Source organism: Euwallacea similis, chromosome 19 (genome assembly GCF_039881205.1).
Source record: "Euwallacea similis isolate ESF13 chromosome 19, ESF131.1, whole genome shotgun sequence".
NCBI lineage: Eukaryota > Metazoa > Arthropoda > Insecta > Coleoptera > Curculionidae > Euwallacea > Euwallacea similis.
This window is the reverse complement of record NC_089627.1, coordinates 225,763-248,613: the sequence shown is the minus strand read 5'-3', so window position 1 is coordinate 248,613 and position 22,851 is coordinate 225,763. Positions and strand designations below refer to the sequence as shown.

Sequence of the window (22,851 nt, the reverse complement as noted above, 5' to 3'; positions counted from 1 at the left end):
CAAAACTTGTTATTTGTGACTCAAGGTGTCTCTGAAATTAGTAATTCAATTGCATCTCCAGTAAAAAAGTGCGAGATATAGTGGCCGAAACATGCAGAGCACCGATAACAAGGAACAATGTGTATGACCTGATAATAGATAGAAAAGACGTAGTTAGCAATAACAAAGATGTTAGAAATCACTGTGAGAAAAAGGCACATAGACGAATTTGGAGGACTCACCGGTAGTGTGTAGGAAAGGAAGGAGCCGCCTTTCACCTGATGAATGCCTGGAGGCGGTACGAGTACTATAAGGGCGAGGAATGAAGAGAGGGTGGGAATTTAGTCGGTCGGTGTTCCGGAAAGAAAGCCAACCTTGTTCAACAATATCGTGACTGGGGGACATACTCCGCCACAGTACTCTAGTCGAATTGAACCTAGAAGAGCACGTGCTCACTTCTATGACGCTTAAATTACGACAGATCTTTAAAAATAACGGTTAAATAAACTAAAATTAATACAAATTAAACAAAAACAATATAGGTAACAAATATATTAAAATCCTTGATTTTATTCTAATAGTTCATCACACAAGCCGTAAATCATACCTTTAATGTTCTAGTCAATCGGTAACAAAATGTTAATTACTCAAAATCTAAAATTAAAAACTTGCATTGTTTATAATACTTTCAATTAATATTAAACAGCACTGAATAGCGTAATAAATCAATTGTAAAATTGTGAAACTCACAACTTACGATCACTATCAAAGGATTTATCCTTTATTTGGACTACAATAATTATTTCAACAAAAACAAGAAAATAATCAACAAATGAAAAAATTTAAGCGATTGATATCAAAGTTAATCATCTTTAACTTCGGCAGCATTCTCCATCTTCATATTTTCGAGCTCTTTCAAATCTTCAGCAGGTATATCCGCATCCCCATAGCCCCAAATGTAGGTCCCATCCCCACTTCTTTTAGCCCTTCTTGCAATCATTTGCGCTGAGACGCTTTTTAAGTCATACGCCCAGTTTAATTTGGCGAAAAAGTCGATGAATTTAGTAGAGGGATTCCAGCGATTTCCTGGTTTAAAGAACAAAAATCTCAACTCATCTTTTGGATATCAACCATTACCTACCCAATTCTCCAGTTTTATAGTCCCATGGGAATACGTGATGGAAGTTGTGCCACCCTTCTCCAAGCGCTGCAATGGAAACTGCAAGGTTTTCAACCGGGCTTATGTACCTGGTTAAATGGTGTATTAATAAGTAGACCGGACTTTTCGAAATTGGATATAACAACTTACTTGTCATAAGGTTTTTGGCCCCACATATGAGCCACGCTATTGACAAAAAAGGCAATATTCAGAGTGATGCAAAATCTAGAGTTAAAGTTAATCCAGAACGAGTTCCAGACGGTCTCGTTCCAGAAGTATACTGGAATGGACACTGGCATTAGGACTGCTATGAGCAGGAACCATAAAGGATATAGTCTGTAAAAATTGCTATTGATTAGAACTGTCTATACAGGATGTCCCAGTAAAAACTAGACACCCCGAATAACTTGTTTATTATGCAGCTTATAAAAATTCATTTTTACATTTTTTTAAATTTGAAAAGGCATTCAATGGTCTAAATAACAATGATGATTATTTTTTATTTTGATGGCTCTATACAGGGTGTTAATTAAGCACATGTACTTATTTCAAGAAATAAATCATTAACTAATTTTATGACAAAAAGATAATTGGCAAAAACAATTGATCTAGTTTGGGATGATGTGGCGGTGAAATCGGTTAGCAATCAATAATAAGGGTGGGTTGGGAGTCAAATTGGAAAAACAGGTGGATAGGGCAAGAATGAGATTGCAAAAAAAAGACTCGCTGAGTGAATCGGAAAAGGAGTGACACGGCGGATGAAAGCACAGGGAAAGAAGCTCCATATATAATAAAAAAGAGAATGTCCAGAGATCTTTGTCATTACAGAAGATCTAAGCGCGGTTACAAAGCTGATTGGTAGTTTGAAAAGGCTGCTTTGGCAGAGAGAGCCATCAAAATAAAAAATTATCATCAGTATTTAAGCTACTGAAAACCCTTTCAAGTAATGTATCACTTAACCCTACTTCCCATTTAAGTTTTTTAAGGAGATAGCTCAGCAAGGGAGAGGGATGGAAATGGGTAATTATCATGTATGTTAAAATGAGTTTTTATTGAAACTATAATCAACGCCTCCTACCGAATTTTCATAAAATGCATAATTAACAAGGTATTCGGGGTATCCAGTTTTAGTTGGGACATCCTGTATAAATATAATAGTACAGAGGATAACGACTGATTTTCGATGGCGATTTTACTTAGTATACCGTTGATATAACTTATTCTGGTTGAAGCTTATGCAACGCGCTTTACTACAAGTTTGATCATAACGCGATTGATATAAGATTGGTTCATAAAAGACTGTTATGGTCAGTAGGACTCATATTTTACTAAAAGTTTTAATAATCAGTAAGCAATCAGTGTCTGCATTTCCGATTCGGTCATCAATATACTGAGTAAATTTCCAACCGAAAATCTGTCGTTTCTTGCCGGATTATAATTAGAAGCTGTCAAACCTCTTCTGCCACATGACGATTGGGTCTTGTTCCAAGTCAGACATATCCACCATCTTTCTTTTCTCCACCACCAAAGGGTGAGGTGTTAATATTAGCCAGCCTACATGGGAAAAAAAGAATCCTCGATTTGCATTGTGAGGGTCTGCATCCGTCTCGCTGTATTTGTGGTGGACGCGATGGTCTAGAGCCCAAATGTAGACATGCCTCTGAACAAAAAAAAAATTATGTGAAAAGAGGGGTAAAATAAAAAAAATTACGATCAAGGTCGAATAGAACATTTTTCAACCAAAGTTTGTTCCACTCCACTCAACCAGAAGCACGAGCGCCTTTAATAACTAAATGACCTAAATTGGTGAATTTAATTACGTACTCATTAGTGTAGGTACTACTTCATACACCTTCATATAACGACCGTTTTTAATTCCATAATTGAGAACCTAAATAATAAATATTTGCCATATCATTAGAAATTCTATAGACCAAGGCCTTACATGTTGAAGTTATTTCCACGAAATCGGTGAAAAAGCTCTACTGGACATTAAACTTCGTGGAAAGCGTGATTAGGATCGATTTTTCAGACACGAAAAACGTGGTATAATGGTCATAATCGTAAATAAAACAACAAAAATAAGCTTGTTATGGTTTTGTTCCGTAGGGTCAGGCCTGACGAGGCCGAATTTTTAATTTTCTGATAAGATATTTATTCCGAAGTTGCACCTACAAGGGAGCAATGAGCCTATTCACTTTTAAATGAGGTTTATATTGAGGTCACAAATTATAAAACTGAAATTCATCTTTTTTTTCTAAAAACGATTAAGATCTCTGGAGTGAAAGGGCAGTGGCTTCATACGGGACCCAGTGCAGGATTGATTGTCCGACGCAGTTAATGAACGAGAATTTTTAATCGACATTACTAATTGGATCCTCACCATGTTGGGATCCAGAGCAATCATAATTATTTTAAATGAGGGCACGATTAACTCTAGGGTGGCAAAAAGTTGATCGCACAGGGGGGTTCTATCGCTTCTTCTGTGGTCACTATCCTTACAAGGGAAATCCGCAATCACTAAGAAAGCGATTTTGACGAAATTTGGCACCAATGTCGACCAGTGCCACACTATGCGCATGACGATATAATTTTTCCCATTGACCACTTGGAAAGACGTGTAATTAACGAAAGAATTTGGGGGCGTTGGTGCCAAATTTTAGGCAACGCGAGGACGAAAAATTACGAGATCGGTAATGAATTCAAGTTTAAGTTCCCGTTAACGTCAAGAAAACTTATAAAACTCATTTCATTTTCTTTTCCTTGCGTTCTTTTTATAAAAGTTCCAGAACATTGGGAATACAACAATTGGTCTTCGGGTAATTCGATACGATCAGCATCTAATCAGACAAAATTGTTTGAGAAAAGCATCAGGATCGCACTTTTCGCAGGAACTGTTGGTTTTCTAAATAGCAATCTAATTTCTTAGCGTCTTTTCAGAGCTATGAGCATTATAAATCCACCTGCAGTTGGTAAAATACACACAACCGTCTAACACCGTAACAACCGTCAAAATGTCTAAGGATATTTTAATTTTTGGCTTAAATTATTTTTACATGTTTTCACAGGTCAAATATCGCTGTACGGTTATGTTTATAATAACACCTATTCCTTCAGTACCATTTTACGCTATTTACAAAAAATCATATGGGTCTATTGTCAACGAACAGTGAAAGCCCATGGTAGTTGCGTTCTTCAAGAAATAAGAAGTTCTTATTGGTTGGAGATCCAGCAGACGGAGCAAATACTGTCCATGGACCTCAATGTGTGCCTGCTTGTATTTTCTCAAAATGTACTCCAACGAGTCGATCGTTTTTAAGTGGAAATGTGAAGATGACGATGACGAAAGCAGAAAGAAGAAAATGCGGGAATTTGCTAAAATGTTCTAGCAGAATTTCAGAAAGCTCAAGCGTTACATGCCAATGTCCACAATGTTGATTTGCGGGCCATGCGAAAGAACAAGTTTGACGGACTTCCAGGGTTTGTTGTTGGCGAAATTTAGTTTTTCAAACAAGCAGGCTGCTCGCACCGTTTCCCGTAAAATAACTCGCTTTACAATATCAAGGTACGAGGACAATAAAGATGGATGAACGGACATTCTGGTGAATTTTTGGGTTACAACCAATGAATTGCTGTAGAATTCCGACGATGGCAGTATATTCGACACGGATCATCTGGAATCAAGAAGGAAATCCATACAATGCGAAGCTTTTTATAGCAAGGAGAAAGACAAACCTTGGATCTAGTCCATTCAGCAGCTGCACTCATACACCATACAACCGATGGTATAAAAATCGAGAAAACTGGTACCGAAATTATTAGTCCGTATTAGAGGCACCTAATGGAGCATTTGGCCCTCAAGTACAAGCCAGTAGCTTTGCTGTCGAGAATTTGATGTAACTTGCTCGAAATCCGTCAATGTCACAAAAGAGGTGCTCCAGAAATTCTACAAGGAGAATTTGAAGCGCGTGTTGGGAGCGCGTCATATACTGATTATACAATTGCTGATTTGTTGTTTAGAAACGTGTCATCGCTGCTAGAACTTCCCAATTCCGATTCATTGGTGTTTGCGACTATTCCAGAAGGAGATACAATGATTGCTCAGCAACTTGATGTATTGTTTTTTTCAGCAGTACAAGTACTTCCTGAAACATATATCGGATCGGATACTACTCGATGGTCCTCCAGTGCAGCTATTTCAGAGAAATAGCATATTGAAATTGCAGCGCTTCACACACCATCAATTTCGAGCAGAGCGATACATGCCTATGCTCCCATATGTTTGGATTAAAACTGGTTACCGTGGAAGTATTCGAGAACAATTTGAACCACAGGATCAGTTTTGTTTGAACGTATTCGGAGAAATGTGCGACTAATGTGAGGAGGAAACTTTCCCGAAATGCATTTGGGCTAATTCTTTCAAATTGCTGTGTTCTGATCGTTGATTCGGTGTTAGTGGCAGTCACTACTTCTGGATTCAGCCTTAAAAAATTTGTTAGTAATAACAAGTCGGTCGGTTCTTTTTAGAACCACTAATAAATTTTTGGAGAAGAAAGGATAAAACAAATTAAATTTGTAGTAATTTCCAACTTTGTAATTTTTTTTTCGCGTTGCAAATCAGGTTGCCAAAAATCTAACATCAACGCCCTCCAAATTCTTTCACACACCTTTCCAGGTGAATATTAGGAAAATTGTATTGCCTTGCAAATACTGTAGCACTAGTCTACGTTGGTGCCAAGTTTCATTAAAATCGCCTTTTACCTATTACGGGGTACCCTTGTTAGACGACCTGTTCGCTGTCATGTAAGTGGAAGTGCAAAAGAGATAGCGACACTTATAAGGAATCGGCCTGACAGATGCGCCTTCACAAATACTCAAAAGGTGATGAGTTCAATGTGTAGCTAGAGCGACAAGGAGAATCTGTAATCAATCACAGAAAAATGGTTACTGCTGCATTCATCGAGAAAAGAAGAAACTCAACTTCCCAAAAGAACCGTCTTCTTTTGAGATAGCAACGCCGTTCTTAGCAGAAATGAAAAACCTCGGATCTTGATAAATCACTTACATGGAACACCCAGGTAACTAATATCGTGCGGAAAGCATTGCTTGTCGCATGGATGTCGACGTATTGAGACATATGCGGGAGGTCCTGGTACCCCCAGCAATCACTCTGGATTTTCATGAAGGTTATAACGCGAATCACGTACGCAGGTTGGTTCCAAAAAACTCAGGGGCGATAGTGGCAAAATTGCTGTTCCTACAGGGGTAGGCATGCCTCTGTATGACAGAGGTCATGAGGACCGCACCTGTGGGTGCTGTGGAGTAACTTTTCAACCATATTCCTCTTCTGATTCTTCTGGGCCGGGGAAGGCGACATGCAGACTCAAACCAACCAGCCTTGCAAGACCTATAGTGAGTAGGCGTGGTGACTAACGAAATTCTTTGGAATCCCCAGGACGCTCGAAGAGATTTTAAATGTCGTCTTTATTCTATCTCCAAGGCTTTTTTTCTAGAAAAATGTTTTTCATTCTCTCCCATAAAATGCCAATACCATTCCTTCCTTCTGCATAAGCAAACTTCAAATATTCATCAACAATCACAGGGTGTAGCTTTACTCTATCATATCCCACATCTCATATACGTTGGCCGACAAAGAATTAAAAACGTTTACTTGTTTTACTGAAATTGGAATATATTGAGAAAATCTGGCAACATTGTAAGAATCTATGTTTTCAAAGTATCTGTGGGAATCCCCAAGTTCCAATTTTATAATAGATCATTGAATTCCCATGTTTTATGAAAATACTAAATTAGTGCATTTCAAATATTGATAGAGAGCGAACTAAATTTAGAATGTTGTTGATTTGTCAGTTTACGATATCTATTGATGATAATTTGCGAGTTTTTATGTGATTTAGATTTTGAGAATTAATTAAATGTAGAAAAGAATGGGAAAATCAAAAAGTTGCACATCACAACTTAGAAAATTAATTATTAATTTGATGTCTTCTGAGACGTCGCATAAGAATATTACAATAAGATTTAAATGCTCTAAAACACTAGTTTTTCATGCGATTAAGCATTTTAAGGAACACGGAACTATACGAAACATACTACGCAAAAACAAATCTTGAAAATTGAATTTCTGGAACAGATAGACGAATTGTGAATTTGTTAACTTTTATATGAAAATGCGTTTTTTTTTTTAAATTCTGATCACTGCAATTTTCTTAATTATTGACTTTTCTTATGATCTAATAAAATTCGCTAAAAAATTGTTGTGATTTTTGAAACTCTCCTTCGAAGGAATTATGTTTTCTATTTGTTTATATGTCGTTCTTGATTTTATGGCGCTATTGTATATTTTTGGCTTTTTGCGTGTTCTCTGCGATATATTTAACATAAATTCAAATCACGTTTAGACCAGGGATAGCTAAGTGCCCATTAAAGGGGTTATGACCTGCGGTCGGACCAAGATGTTAATTAAGTCGTTGAATAAAATTTAATAATTTAAAGTAGATTCCCTACATAACGTAACAATTATTTGGTAGTTTAGTATTCGTGGAAGTTCTTTTTTTATACACGAGGTGTTTAAAAAAGACGTGGCAATATTTAAGAGGGTAGTTTCTTAGGTAATTTTATAAAAAAAAGTTCTTATAAACATGAGTTCGGAAATGTATTGTTTCCAAGATACAGTGTGTTAATTTTATTTTTTAATAACGGCTTTCGAAAAATAATTCAAAGATCTTTTGACCGATTTTTGTGAAATTTGGTAACGTTTTTTGTAGTAATAAGTTGCTGATTTGGTTCTAATTGGATTAAAATGATTAAGTCCAGTGGTGCCAGGGGAAACACCTTAACCAAATTTATTAACAAAAGAATGTACACCACTGACTTTAATTAAATTTATATATTTTTTTGAGATAAAGCAACTAAAAATACAACTTTTTTGTCTCTTGAATTTTCATCGTATCTTGCTTTGTTTAAGAAATAAAAACATTCCATTGCATGTCCATTTATTATACAAAAACATCAAATATTCTAAGAATATTTGCGAACAATTCGACAAAAAATAACTGTTTTATTTACTAACATACTAAATGTTAAATTAAATGTTCATGTTCATGTAAATGTTAATATTCCTAGAATGTTTAAAAATGTTTTTGTATAATAAATGGACATGCAATAAAATGGTTTTTATTTTTTATCTCGTAAACAAAGCAAGATACGACAAAAAAGTTGTATTTTTAGATACTTCATTTCAAAAAAATATAGAAATTTAATTAATGTCAGTGGTGTACATTCTTTTGTCCATAAATTGGTCCATAATCCATCCATAAGGTGTCCTCCCCTGACGCCACTGGACTTAATTATTTTAATATAGTTAGCGCTAAATCAGGCCCTTATTACTACAACCAACACTACCAAATTTCACAAAAATTAGTCAAAAGTTATTTGAATTATTTTTCAATAACGCTTAACAAAAAAAAATTTACACCCTGTATCTTGGAAACAATACATTTTTGGACCTATGTTTATAAGAACTTTTTCACAAAATGACCTGAGAAATTACTCCTTTCAATATTGCAGCGTCTTTTTTAAACACCCTGTATAACGATTCGTACATGAAACTTTACGCACTGAAGAAAGTTCTAAATATTACAAAAAAATATTTTTTACAGTTAACATAAATGTCGATTGAGACGATATTTAGTTGATTTATTCGTGCAGAATTAGTATATGTTTATTGACTTGTTGTTTATACTCGAATTAGTACTTGGCGGACTTATTTCTGCTACCTAAACACACAAAGACATATTTATCCTGCCATAAAATGCAAATTTAGATGGTAACTTAAACAAACTCTGATGGTGTTTGAGTATAATTCACTTGTGGGTTTTAAGTAAAATTAAGCTTACCTGTCCTGAAATGGTGAAGAGAAAAATCAAGAGTAATCTAAGGGGCCATCTTGCCTTATATGCTCTATGGGACCACAGCCTATGAGCTCCAGCAGTGATACCGAATCCTGAAGCAATTATGGAAGCTAGAGCTGAAAAAAAATACAATAGTAACGAATTTAGGTCTCTAAAGCCTAGTTTCATGCCAGAAGTTTGAACTCCGAATGAAGGTGAGCTCAAAATTAATTACAACAGTAAACAGAATAAACGATATATGTAGATCGGATCGAAAGCTTAAACTTTGGTATACAGACTTGAACTTCAACTATCCCGTCAATGCTTAGGTTCTACATTAAAATCGTAAAAAGTAGGTACCAATATAACCCTCTGCCTGAGGGATGAAAAGAAATCTTACAAATCAGTTCGTGCAGGAACACAGGTCACATTGAAACGATTAATTTAAAATATTTTTAAAGGTAATTGCTCTACTAGTTCTTGAAATTTTGGCGTCCAAAATTTGAAAAAATGGCAAAATTAGATACTTCCCTTACTTTTGAACTATTCAGAAATTTTCCCATATTCATCGTGGACACCTTAATTGAGGTCCTGGAAAAGCATTTTTAGGGACGTTTATGTTACACCACCTTCAAAATCGCAATAGATGTACCCTGGCATATTTTGATATTATTCAGAAATAAATTAATATCAAAATATCCCAAACATATAGGTTGAAATCCTGGAAACTGATATTTTGATGTTTTTTTATACATTTTTTAAAATTTTTTAAAATTCCGATGGGATTCTCGCCCAGCTCTTTGATTTTTAATGAATATTCGGGGATCTTTAGAAACTTTGAAACTACTTTATAGGGTTGTGGTGAATTTTGATTTCTTGTGAGCAGATTTATTTTATATTATACTACATAGTTAAAGGCATCCAATAGGACTGGAGGCTTTGAAAGTAAGAATTATGAGAAATTTCGTGTTCTACTACTTGTGACTCAATACGAAACTGAAGCAGTTGGCGTATTTTTTTACTAGAATACAATCGATAAAACCATTAAATGGCCATCCTAATGAATAAATAAATGTAGGTTCCAGAGGGGCAATTAATTCGTGGTCGTATATGTTTATTGAATCAAAACAGTGTAGATTTCGGTTTTATTACATCTGGTATTCGTTTCTTAATTGAAAACCATAAAGTCGGAAATTAACTTTCATTTACACGGAAATGGTATTATATGGAGAGCCGTTTAATGATAATGGCAGCAATAGCTTTGACAATCTAAAGGAAACATTGGGCCTCGCGTTTAAAAGCCCTGAATTGCTTATTATGTTGATATAATATTTCTGTGGAAAAATTCATAATATAGGATATATTCAAGGCAAAAACAACTAATAAATACTAAACATTTCAAAAACACATAAAAAAACTGTCATTAAAGATATTGAAAATGAATATGTTTTCAGTCTAAAAATCAGGTCAGTTTAGGTTAATAATTCGAAATTATTTGACATTATTAGCAAATCGTTAAAAGTTTCAATTCAGGCTAGTTCACATGCGAGAATCATTCAGATCAAATCAGGTAAACAACTTTTAAAAATTCAGGTTTACTGGGAAATGAATGAAAGACAGCTCCTTTTCTGCCATTAAAAAATCGTAAATACATTTGATTCAGGTTAGTTCAGGTTAAACTTATAAAAATAATCAGTTAAAGTTAGGAAAATACTGGCATGAAATCGGAACTACATATTCAAGTTGTTACACAGAAAGTTCTTGAAAATCTTCAGTTAGCTTCAGGTTTGAGGGTTATTTGAAAAGAAAATAAAACATTTTTAGGCAAGCTCAATTATTAAAGAATGTTAAAATAGCAATGAAAGTTAAGAGAAAAACCTTTGAATACATTCAGATTTATTTATTTAATAAAGTTAGACTTGTTTGGGTTAGTTCAGGTGGTACAGAGAAATTCTTGGAAGAAAATCTAGTCAATGCAGACTTTTTTACCCACCTAGTAAAAAACATTAAAAATGAAGTTAAAGTTAGGAAAACTACTAAATAATAGTGAAACATTTCAGGCCATTGTAGGTTAATGGAAATTTTTGGAACAAAATAGTAGAGAAAAATCCAATTCGTACGGACTTATCGCAAAATCGAGCAAAAATCAATTCATACCTTGAAAAATATTTGAGGAAATTTTTCAAGCTAGGAATACTTTTTTGAAAAATCATAACTGTCCTGTTACTGGTTACTGGAAATTGACGACTAACATCATATCATTATAGATTATTAGGGAAATTTTACTAGAGATTCACAAAAGGTCAAATTTCAGGAAAATTTTCGCAAGAAAATTAAATGAGACAAACTCGTAAGGAGAATCGAGGCCGTTCAGGTTACTTGCAGTGTAGATGCCGCGACTTATTTCGTTAAGTATCTTTAGATAGGTATTATTACAAATGAAAGAAATGAAAAAAATACTTCAGTTTCGATTTGTGCGAAAAAATGTCTTTGGAGACCCATCACTTCAACCTTAACAAGTGGAAATTTGTCTCGTTTACACACTAGTTCAAAATTTTCAGGAACTCACCGAATATTGTGGTCAAAATCTTTGCAGACCAAACGCACAGGAACAATCCATACAAACATCCTATATGAATAAATAATTGCGCGATCAAATCAGGCCATCTGATGGTGGGCTTGAAATCCTCTATTTCTTTTCTTAATTTGCTATTCCCTTTGGTTTCTTCGGCTAATCTTTTCACAATCCTGCTTATATCATTGTCTTTTTCGCTGAAGACTTCGGCACCGAATTTCGAGTTCGAGTTTTCATCATTTTCATCATTTACGTTCCTTGAAGTCTCAGGAGTTGTGCGGCATGTTAGCTGAGCGGATGTTGAAGAAGTTTGAGGATTCGGTGTTGTCGGACACATGATGATGAGTTACTTAGAGGGGTCTGGAATTAAAACGTTCTTTAACTGGTAATGCCAAAGATTGACTGTTTTGAAAGTATTGTGCGGTAAGTAAACTTACCCAGTCGATGCCTGTCTTCCCACACAAAAAAAAAAAAGCAACACGTTTAATCAAATGATACCTAACACACATGAAAATTTAAAAGAAAACGAATTTTTAAAAAGGAGGTCGAGGTCATTGGGCCTGTTAGTTCAAAGGTGCTTTTACCGTAAGCGACACGGAAAGAAACTATTTAATCTTTGTCTAGTTCTAAACGATTGGGTAAAATCTAATCTTATAGCTACTTTTCACGGTGTTTTGACCGCTAATTGGTGACACACTTCTAACGAATAATAATTGTTTAAATTGGTGATGTAATCGTGTGAGTAATTCTTATTAGAAATGATGATTCCAGGTGGGTATATTGTTGTGTATTTGCATATACAATAGGAGTGAAAGGAGGGGAGCGTTTTGTACATGCCACAGAGACAGTGGTTTTTTTCAGAAAATTTATTTAGGGCAAATAAAGATTACGGCTGCAAATAAAGATTCCAATTTACACAATATTATATCAGCAAACAGTAATGCTTAACAATATTTACGCTAATAGTTTATCTATACAAGTATGTTAAACACACCTGTTTCACTCCAATTTCCTCTGTTCTTTATATAGGTGGAAGAGCTTAATATATGGTGTTCGTAATCCACCAATGAATAAACTGACTAGAATATAATTCTCAAACTTGTTCGAATGCTGGCAATGACACACTTTAAAACATATTTTTAAGTTTGCTACTGGAAATTAACAAATTAATGAAGTTTCAATTTGTTCGTTTTGTGATTTTCCCCGAAATCAATTTATTCAATAATTATGTAATTTTCATTTGCATTGGAAATATTAACCATATGGTTTTAGGTATAGGTAGGTGTAGGGAAACATGTTAAAAAGGCGACAAATAAGTAAAGAACACCAGTAGATAGCTGTGACCGAATAAAACGTAGCAAATAAAAAATATGTGTGTGAATATGGGCATTCAAAAACATGAAAAAACGGAAAAATATGTTCTATACGTGTGAGGCGGATTTTTACACCTTTTTTTAATTCTTTGAAAATTACGCATAAAATAGGTAATAAAATGACAAGTGGCAAAAAAATTAATAACTTAAAAAGGTAAATAAAAGTTTTAATCAAATCTATAACAAATAATAAAACGTGTTTGACAAAATTTAAATATTCACCTATCGAATAATTTAGGTTACCATTCATTCTCATTTTTTCCTAGGTTCTGAAGAAGGGGACAAATTTGTCATGGAAAGGTTAATAAAGGTTTTCATCCGAACCGTTAATAAAAATCATGTGAATAAACTGCAATTCTCTTTCGACACTTGTGTGGGAGGCCTTGTTCCCAGATAATACAGGATGTCCGGCAATAACGTTGAAATATTTTTGGAGATGATTTTGGAAATTAAATTAATAAAAAAGTTCTTATAAATATACCTCAAAAATGGCTTCCTGAAAGAGCTGGAACCCCTTGAAGGAAGCACTCTGAAGATGTTTTTTTCGCAATATATTCGAAATTTGCTATACTGTAATAAGTTGGAATAAGAATTTTTTTTAACATTAATAATTACAGATTTTAGGCAGGGTCGTCACTTATAGGGGTCTCTTAGGTAATCGTTGCCTTAACTTTTTTGTTTGTGACATTTTTTTATTTTGGATATCAAGTTACTGAAACGAATTTTTTTTTAAGTAGAAAAGGTTCCCTTATTTCATCTCGTTAGGATTAACCATTTTCTTGAAAAATTAGTTTTTATAAGCCGACGCATAATTACATGGCCAACGAAATCTATGAAGAAAAGAATTAGAAGATCCATTGAGATGAATAGAGGCCATTTTCAACATTTATTACGAATAAATGGCAAATCTTTGATAATATTAGTCTTGTTATTGCCAGCTAATAAAAAAAAATATTGCAAGGATGCCTACTACGTTTAATAAGATGCATTTCGATGTCCATGTAATGGTACATCGGTTCATAATAACTCATTTTCTTGAAAAACGATCTATTCTACCACGATTAAACAAAAGGACCTTTTTTACTTAAAAATATTTGCGATTCAGTAATTTGATTTAAAAAATTTTAAAATGTCATAAACAAAAAAGTTACGGCAATATATATGTATGAGACGCCCTGTATGTGACACCCCTGACTAAAATTTGCACTTATTAATACAAAAAATTTTTTTATTCTAACTTACCACAGTATAGCGAATTTCATAATTTTAGCGCAAACCATTTTGAAAATATTGCGAAAAAATCATCTTTAGAGTTTTCCATTTAAGGAGTTTTAGCCTCTTAAAAAAGCAATTTTTGGGGTATGTTCATAAGAACTTTTTTTTGTTATTTTAATCACTAGAATCATTTCCCAAAATATCTCAACGTTATTTTCGGACACTCTGTACAAAAGAAAAAAAGCAGATTGTTGTATAATTTATCTGCGCCAATGACCTGACCAGTCGCTATACTTTTCACATCCAAATCGGAAATTGCATCTCGATCATCATTTTTAGCGTCGCCCAGAGACGTTTGATACGACAGTAAACGAAGATTCACAATAGGTTGAGACCATTCACAATACCACATTTATCTGTGAAATATGATGGTTTAAGTATTCAAATATGATGTCTCGTTTTTAAGTAAATGCTATTGTCTTTCAGTATATTTGCTGATATACAGAATATTTTATGAAAAAAACACAGTTTAATGCAGGTTTAGTCTCCAACCGTAAACCTTTCCGAAACAATTTCTAGACAAAAATTTAAGAACATTAATTAATGTCTCAAAAACCGCTAGAGATATAGTATAAGTAAAAGAATTATTAAGCAGAAGTGATCTAAAGAAAATAGCGAAGTTCTTTTTAATACGGATATATCAACAATGCAGAAAATATACGAAAAATGAAGAACATATGAAACATTGAAAACTTTAGCAAAATCCCAATGAGATGTAAAAATTGCATGTAATAAAATATAAAAATTTGAATTAGCGAGTAACCTCCATTCCAAGCAGCCCTAAGAATAATAACACTATTGCAATGATTCATAAAATCATATTTCAGATTTCCTCGAATTATCTATGAAAAACGTTATTTCCTGGACTTATTTTTACCAGATGATAACGTTTATCGCTTCTCAAAATTTTATACGATCAATATATGCCTTCCACGTAATCAGAAAGTATTAAGGTTATACAAGGTGATTACAATTCGCTATTCAACATTGGGGTCTCAAAAACCATAAAAAATATGAGATAGCTTAAATTAGACCAAAGTTGTGCCTTTCGAGCTTTGTTAAATGCCGTTTTAAAATTTAGAAAATTCTGATTACTTCCGAATATAATCGAACAAAACTAAAATTTTCACACATGGCTTTTTTTAAGTTATTTGAAAAAATTTTTTTTAATAAATTTCACTTCCTCATGAGAATTATTGTTCCTTTATAAGATGGCGTCATTAGATTTTAAATGCAACGTTCGGAATTTGGGAACCATCTTCTACTTCATTTTTTTTTATTACGGATCTGAATTTTTTATCGCATTTTTGGAAAGCTTTTGATTTTCTGAATTAAATGATGTGTCACACTTGTAGTAAAAACAAATGTAAAAGTGCAATATACATTTTTAATACATAAAGTAATGAAAGTAATGGAAACAATCAACTAAATGCACCATATTTTACCAATTTTCAATCAAACCGGCAAAAATGTAAATAATACTGCTGCTATTTTTCACGATATTCTTGAAGATATGCTTCACTGGCACGCAGAGAATTTCTGTGGTGTATGAAACAACATGTCACGATATTCCTCATTTGTGTAATTTAAAATATAATAGGTTTCTTCAAATTCAGTACACTGTTAATAGTTTTGTAAGTGTTATAAAATTATTTAACTTATATTTAATTATATAATTTTTTATTATAATTATTTTATTTTTTATATTAACTTTGGCATTTGAAAACTGACGCCTTGCAGAGACTTAGTTTGTTGTTTTCATGGTAACACCAATGTCTGAGTAGTATTTCATTAATTTATTAATTAAAAATGTATTTTACACTGTTACGTTTGTTTTTACTATAAGTGTGGCACATTATTTAATTTGGAAATCAAAGGCTTTCCAAAAATTCAATAAAAAATTCAGGTCTGTAATAAAAAAAATTAAGTTGATGAAGGTTGCCAAATTCTGAAACGTTGTATTTAGAATCTAATTACGCCATCTTATAAAGGAGCAAAAGTACCCAAGAGGAAGTGAAATTAATTTTTAAAAATCTCTTCGAATAACTTAAAAAAAGCTATTTGTGAAAATTTCGGTTTTTTTAATTGTCTTCGAAAGTCGTCGGAAATTTCCAAGTTTTAAAATGGCATTTAACAAAGTTCGAAAATGCACAACTTTTCCCTAATTTAAGCGACTTCATATCTTTCATGCTTTTGGAGATCCCAATAGTGAACAGTGAATTTGAATTATTCTGTATAGCCACCTAATTTGGTATACTCAGACGTGAAATCAAAAGATTCCGGCTTCAGGAAGCAGATAATATTAACGTCAATATAGTCAAAAGAACTTTTAATTAATGAGTCCGTTAATTTTTCAACGACAAACTTCCAGTTTTGCTTTCATTCCATTGCATGACATTATTGGTTGATATTTCGCCGGCTCCGTTTTACAAAGCTTAAATTCGTATGATCAGCGAGCTTTACGCCAGTTAAGACCCGAGTTTCGAGTATTCATAAATTTGATAGTATAAGAATTTTTTTGTCAATAATTATCCTTTGTTGATTTCGAGGGGCTTTTGAATAACTTCTTTGACACTGAAAGATTCTGAAGAGCCATTAAAATCGTTCGGAAAAGGTGGCCCCAAATCTACCATACAAGGTGGTTCGGTTTCCATGACGGAAACTTGAGGAACTGAGCAAGAATTGAAAAATTGTATGAGTTCACTGTATGAACATTGCCTCTAAACGCGTGGATTTTAAGAAACAGGGCATTGAATTTTTTACTTAATAAAATTTGTAACAGAAACTCGAACATCCTGTATACTTGTAAAGTCGTTAACAATAACAACTATATCGAATCACTGATTGTTATTCCTACAGAAACAATGTACGCTCTTGACCTGGAAAAGCTAATGACATCGTGCTATTCACGCCTTTTTCTATCCATCCTAACACCAACCTTGTTCCATTCCATTTAAACTTTAACATATCATGTTACACACATATCTCAAAACCCATTTAACCAAAAACCGTACATACCACAAAATTAGGAATTTACAACCGCTTTATCATGAAAACTGATAAGGATAATAGCAAAAATATCTAAATATTCGATCATATGGTTGTGGCATAGCAAAAATTATTAATCATCAACAAACAGTTTTAGCCATGGACTTTGCCCATTCTTTCATTAAAGGAAACGTTAGTAAATTGGACACACAATGTAAAATTATTAAATGTCGGTTATCTCATAAGTGCTTGGTAATCAATGAATATTGCCAATTTTTTATACAGGATGTCCCGGAATTTGTGTGACAAAAATTATGTCAAAACTTCGTAGAGATAGAAGAACCGTTTAAATACAAAAGTTATTAGATGGAGGCAGAGGTGCGGCTGAATATAATTTAAAATATACAAGGCGACTCGAAAAATTCATGGGATCTATTTAATTTATTTAAATGGAATTTTAATGGTATATTTTTACAATTTTGGATTTTTTGTGTTTCGGTTTTAACATGTCACATGGCATTCTTAGTTGCATCTATATACAATATCCCTTATAACCGTCATCTTAGAACTTTTATATTTAAATCGTATTTCACATAAAACCTAGGACACCTGGTATAGTAAGCTCCCATTACTCATCAGACCGGGTATTTAATTATTTTGTTTATTAAGATGATGAAAAATCTTTGAACTCTTAAACTGTTAGTGGAGCAATTATATTTTATTAAAATTTAATATGTTAGGAGTCCGTTATTTGACGCACATCGATGCTTTAAATAGAACTATCTTCTCCACTAGTGGTATAAAAAAATAATCCACTGATACAACTGACAATATGTAGTAAAATTCATTATGTTCTATAGGATCAAATATCATAGAAATTTATTCCTATTTTTCAGTCACAATATGTATATTCAAAATTGAATAAAATCTTATATAAAACTCGTTACTTCAACCCATCTCTTTTCTCGAGAGTCACTCACCGATACTCGTGAAAGAAATTGATCGAGAGCAGATATTGAGAAAAAAATCACACTCAAACTGGAGATTAGGAAAAAAGGAGCATGAGTGAACTGATACAGGGAATTTTTGAGCAAAATGCAAAAAAGTGAAAACTCAAACTATTTACCAAAGAAAATAAATTTTAAACGAAATCTTCGAATAGAAAGTTCTGGAAAAGTAATTGGAACGAATATGGGAAAAAATAAAAGAATATATGTGTACTCTGGATATGGAACGTAGAAGCAAGACTGCCTATCAATATACAGGTTGGGTTGGTCCGTATATTTAGATAGCACCTTCTATTTTTATTATAAAAAAAAGAAAACTTTAATTACAAAAGTTCTACAGTTTATCCTAAATCGCCAGAAAATATTACGTAACACAACAGTTGAATATTGCAAAGTTAAAGAAGGACACAAACCCGATAAATTTATAATGGAACATCCTGCAAATTTTATATAAAAATATATAACATGTTGATATTTGGTTTATATATTTTTGAAATCAGAAAATAAAAGTCTATTACGTTTTTATTAAATAGAGAGCGTTTTCCATTATAAATTTACCGGTTTTGTGTTAACTTTGCAATATTCATCTGTTGTGTTACGTAACATTTTTTGGCGATTTAGGATAAATCCTACAATTTTTGTATTTTAAGTTTTTCTCTTTTTTATAATAAAAATAATAGGTGCTGTCTAAATATACGGACCAACCCTGTACACAGACATATAGGTCCTCAGAGGAACCTTTCAATGTGAAGCCAGGAACAAGGAAATGCCTCAAGCAGTTGCACAAAATAGAGTGAAATGAGTCTAAGAAAATAGGTCATCTTGAATGTATTTGGAGAAGATCATTCACTCAGTATTCAAGTATTTCATTAAACATTAAATATCAAAGGGATCAAGGATAGTCACCTCAATCCCTGTTATTTTTATATGCGACTTAGGAGTCTAAGTTGCACATAAAGAAAATTTCATAAGAGGGAGTTTTACGAACTTTGGAAGGACAGGCCGCAGAGATTAACTACAATCAAATATAAAGCTGGATGAAGCAATTGATACGCTTTCCAAAATAACAGAAAATCTCCCTTCTGACTTACATGTACTAAAGCGAAGTCTCAGATATAATAAAGCTGCTATACCACTAATAATGCAAATATTTTTTTACAAATATCATTAATCGCGACGTTGATCATGACGTTAAATAAAAAAGAAATGGTGGAATACAGGTGGTACTTTTCCTAAACCGGAACCGCAAATGCGGGATTCGACGAGTCTCGAATACTTGCGAATATCGAATATTCGGTAATACTTGGTAATTGCAAAGTGTACATAAATCGCCTTAGGCAAATATTTATTGACTGTGATGTTATTCGTCATCCTCGTCTGAACTTGATAAAATACGTATGTCGAATATTGTCAATTAAGCATGTGTGGCTCGCCAATTGACGATCATGAAACGAATGATTCAGCAAATAGTTCGTTAAATAGCGACTATTGGGAATTCACCGAATCCCGCATATAAGGGTCCATTTTAAGGGAAAAATTATGAATTTTCTGGCAACTTTACCAGAATATAGTTGCAGAGCTAATTTTTTGGGGATTGAATTCAACAGAATTTTTGTAGCCAATTTTAGATAATGTGCTTAACGCAGAGAAAGAAAAGAAATTAGACATATTGAAGATGAGAACTTGAGAAATTTGGTGTCGAAATCCCTGCTTTTCTCTTTTTCTACAGGGTGAATCATTAATAATGGGACAGTTGAAAGCTGGAGATACTACATGTCAAATGGTGGCGATTGGAGGAAACGTGCCTTATCCGAAAGTTGATAATTTCGGATATACTGGGTTGCTCATTAGTGCGTCAAAGTTCGATGCCTCAATAAATATGAATTTCAAAAGAAAATGTTTCGTATAAAAGAGGACGTATTTTAAAATATACAGGGGTTATCATAAAAGTGTGGTAGGATTAAATTATGTTTTTTTTGAATGGAACCCGCCAAGTTTTTTGTTATTTTCGGATTTATCGTCGAATTTTAAAATCAGTTTATGTAAAGAGTCTTATGTTTACCGTTTCCGAGTTATTCGGGAAAATTCGAAAATTTTTATGATTGTAAGGTCTCACGGAAATTGGTGCTACTTAACCGCTGAAAAAAAGGTTTCATTAAAAAAAAACATAATTTGGTCTTACCACACTTTTATGACGGTACATTTGAAAAGAATTTTAAAATATGCACTTCTTAATGCCTAAAAGCTTTGATAGGAAACATTTCCTTATAAAAATCATATTTACTGAGGTATCGAACTTTGACGCACTAATGACCACCCCTATATACAGGGTGTTGAAAGTTACAATTGTAATTAATTTTTTTGTCATTATTCTAAAAATATTAATGTTAGACACTTCAAAATTTATAAAGTTACGTTTTATTAGGCGACAAACTGTGTTCTAAAAAATGACAATTCACTTGGTTTGTTTCGCTTTCAATATCTCGTATTATCTAATCAAATTTAAACACAGAGTTCGTTAAACAGATTTTTTTGTGAAAACGGTTCAAGGTATTGAAATGAAACAAGAATACAGAATTAATGGAAAAATCATTGTTCTTTTAGATTTTGAATCAAATTTCATGTTAGACATACAGGGTAAAAAGTTATTAACTGTAATTTGTGTAAAATTAGTAGTAAGTGGAGCTCTCTATTAGCAACACAGAAATTGCAAAAAGTATCTTATTCGTTATCTAAAAAACATAACTTTCCAAATTTTCAAGGGTCTAATCGAGAAATTTTCAGAATAATAGCAAAAAAACGAGTTAAAATTTTTAACTTTCAGCAGCCTGTATATGTATATCCAAAACTACAACTTTTGGGTAAGACATATTTCCTCCAATCGTTACCATTTGACATGGAGTATCTCCAGTTTTCAATTGTCACATTGTTAATGAATCACCTTGTATAATTTTTTCTTGATTTTTCAATATTAAAAAAAATTAGTGTTGATCGGTTTTTGCACCGAGCTAACCATTTTCCTTAGAATCATTGAAATGGCGGTTATTGATTGATTAATTGTTAGTATTAATAGTAATATTTATCGGTTGGTTTAGTAATATATTCGTAATAGGATTCCAGCTGAATATGAGCAAAATCAGCTCCACATTGTATAGCGCAGCGTTAGAGGTGCAATTCTGTTCAGGTCGATGGAAGATCACGTGACGTGAGCCTTTCGAAGAAATTCCACATACCACATACAGGGATAATTAGTATACAGAAAGTGAGAATATCTCATGATCCGTGGTGGTAACAATGGCCAAAAGCAGGCTCTGACTGATACGGTAGAAACTGTTAACATCCAACAATGGAACTCTTTTAAGTAAAGGCTCACGTGGCCCAGTTTTAAAAATAAGATTTCATTGTTGTGTCAAGGCTCTTGGTCATGCAGTTGATTACTAGCACGGACCTTCCGGCTTGTGGCTATTTACCACTCACGGTGAAAATAAAACTTTGCCTTTTTATCTATTTGGGTCTGAAAGCATAAAACAATGAAAACCGTACCAATATTTTCTTCCCAGTGTTCACCAAATTTGCCTAAAAAATCGTACCCGCACAAGGTTCAAATTGCCCAAGTCCCCCGGTTTACCACAAACCATTCAATTTCACTATTTCCGTAAAACTTGAACAAAAGGTTAACTTTTACTCGCCTCTGATCTATTCGAAATTCACGAACTGAAACGAGCGAAAAACACTTCGCGGCATGCCGAAACACCGTAAAATTCAATGCCGAAAAAAAGGTCGGAATGATTAAATTCGAGCCCGAATCTGAAACATAACTCTCCACTTCGAACGAAGAACGAAACTAGAATAAGTCCCAATTTGAACTATAGTCAACGCGAGAAATGTTTTTTCGCCTGCGATGATTTTGTTTGTGGTTGCAATGCACCTTTAGGTGGAGTTTTAGCTTTCATCATGAAGTACTATAATCGGCTCTCCTATCGGTAGGCAAACGAAAGCGCTAACGAGAATTCAGGAATGTAATTGCGGTTGTTAATTAATGTATTATGCAACTGGTGCCAAAAATAACTCGTGAAATTTGATCCCCTCGCAAATTACCTCACTCGTGTACGAAAAGTGATTTTTGAAACGTGTGAAAAGTGTTCCGCACCGTGCAGAGTTATTCGCGTTATGCTACACGGAATATTGCGGCTGTAGTATATAATATTTTTTCTTTGCGTTGTATAGACCTCAAATACAGGTACGTTCTAAAATTATTTTCCTTTTGTACGGGGGGCTGTAAATAAGTGAAAAATGTCAAAGTTATGTTTTTTTTTAAACGGAATGCCCAATATATTAGTACCGTTTTAGATTCTTTGGGAAAAATAAATGTAAGTATGATTAAGGTTTACCTACCCTGAATCTTAAGGATTTTGAAATAATTGAGTTTGTAAAAATGTAATGCAAATTTAAAAACTCTGCTTTAAAGAAAGTTTAAACTACAGTAAGTTGAAATTCACACTAAATGTCAGGCATGAGGCATACTTCATGCTATAGGTCATAAAAATTAAGGTCATAAGGATTAATAAAATGAATTTGATGT

General features: G+C 33.4%; 1 protein-coding gene across 2 annotated transcripts; it reads right to left on the bottom strand.

The window, feature by feature from the left end:
* Positions 1-742: 742 nt before the first annotated feature.
* Positions 743-22,218, bottom strand: LOC136415071 (acyl-CoA Delta-9 desaturase-like). Of its 2 annotated transcripts, none has more exons than XM_066399455.1 (7): positions 21,813-22,218; positions 11,621-11,986; positions 9,058-9,188; positions 2,593-2,798; positions 1,289-1,474; positions 1,121-1,227; positions 743-1,065 (listed from the first exon to the last, which is right to left on the bottom strand). In XM_066399455.1, the coding sequence occupies exons 2-7, from the start codon at positions 11,961-11,963 to the stop codon at positions 842-844; spliced, it is 1,197 nt and encodes a 398-aa protein (XP_066255552.1). In that variant the 5' UTR covers positions 11,964-11,986; positions 21,813-22,218; the 3' UTR covers positions 743-841. The 2 variants fall into 2 exon arrangements, with proteins under 2 accessions (XP_066255552.1, XP_066255553.1); XM_066399456.1 differs by having other exon boundaries at positions 21,955-22,218.
* Positions 22,219-22,851: the final 633 nt, after the last annotated feature.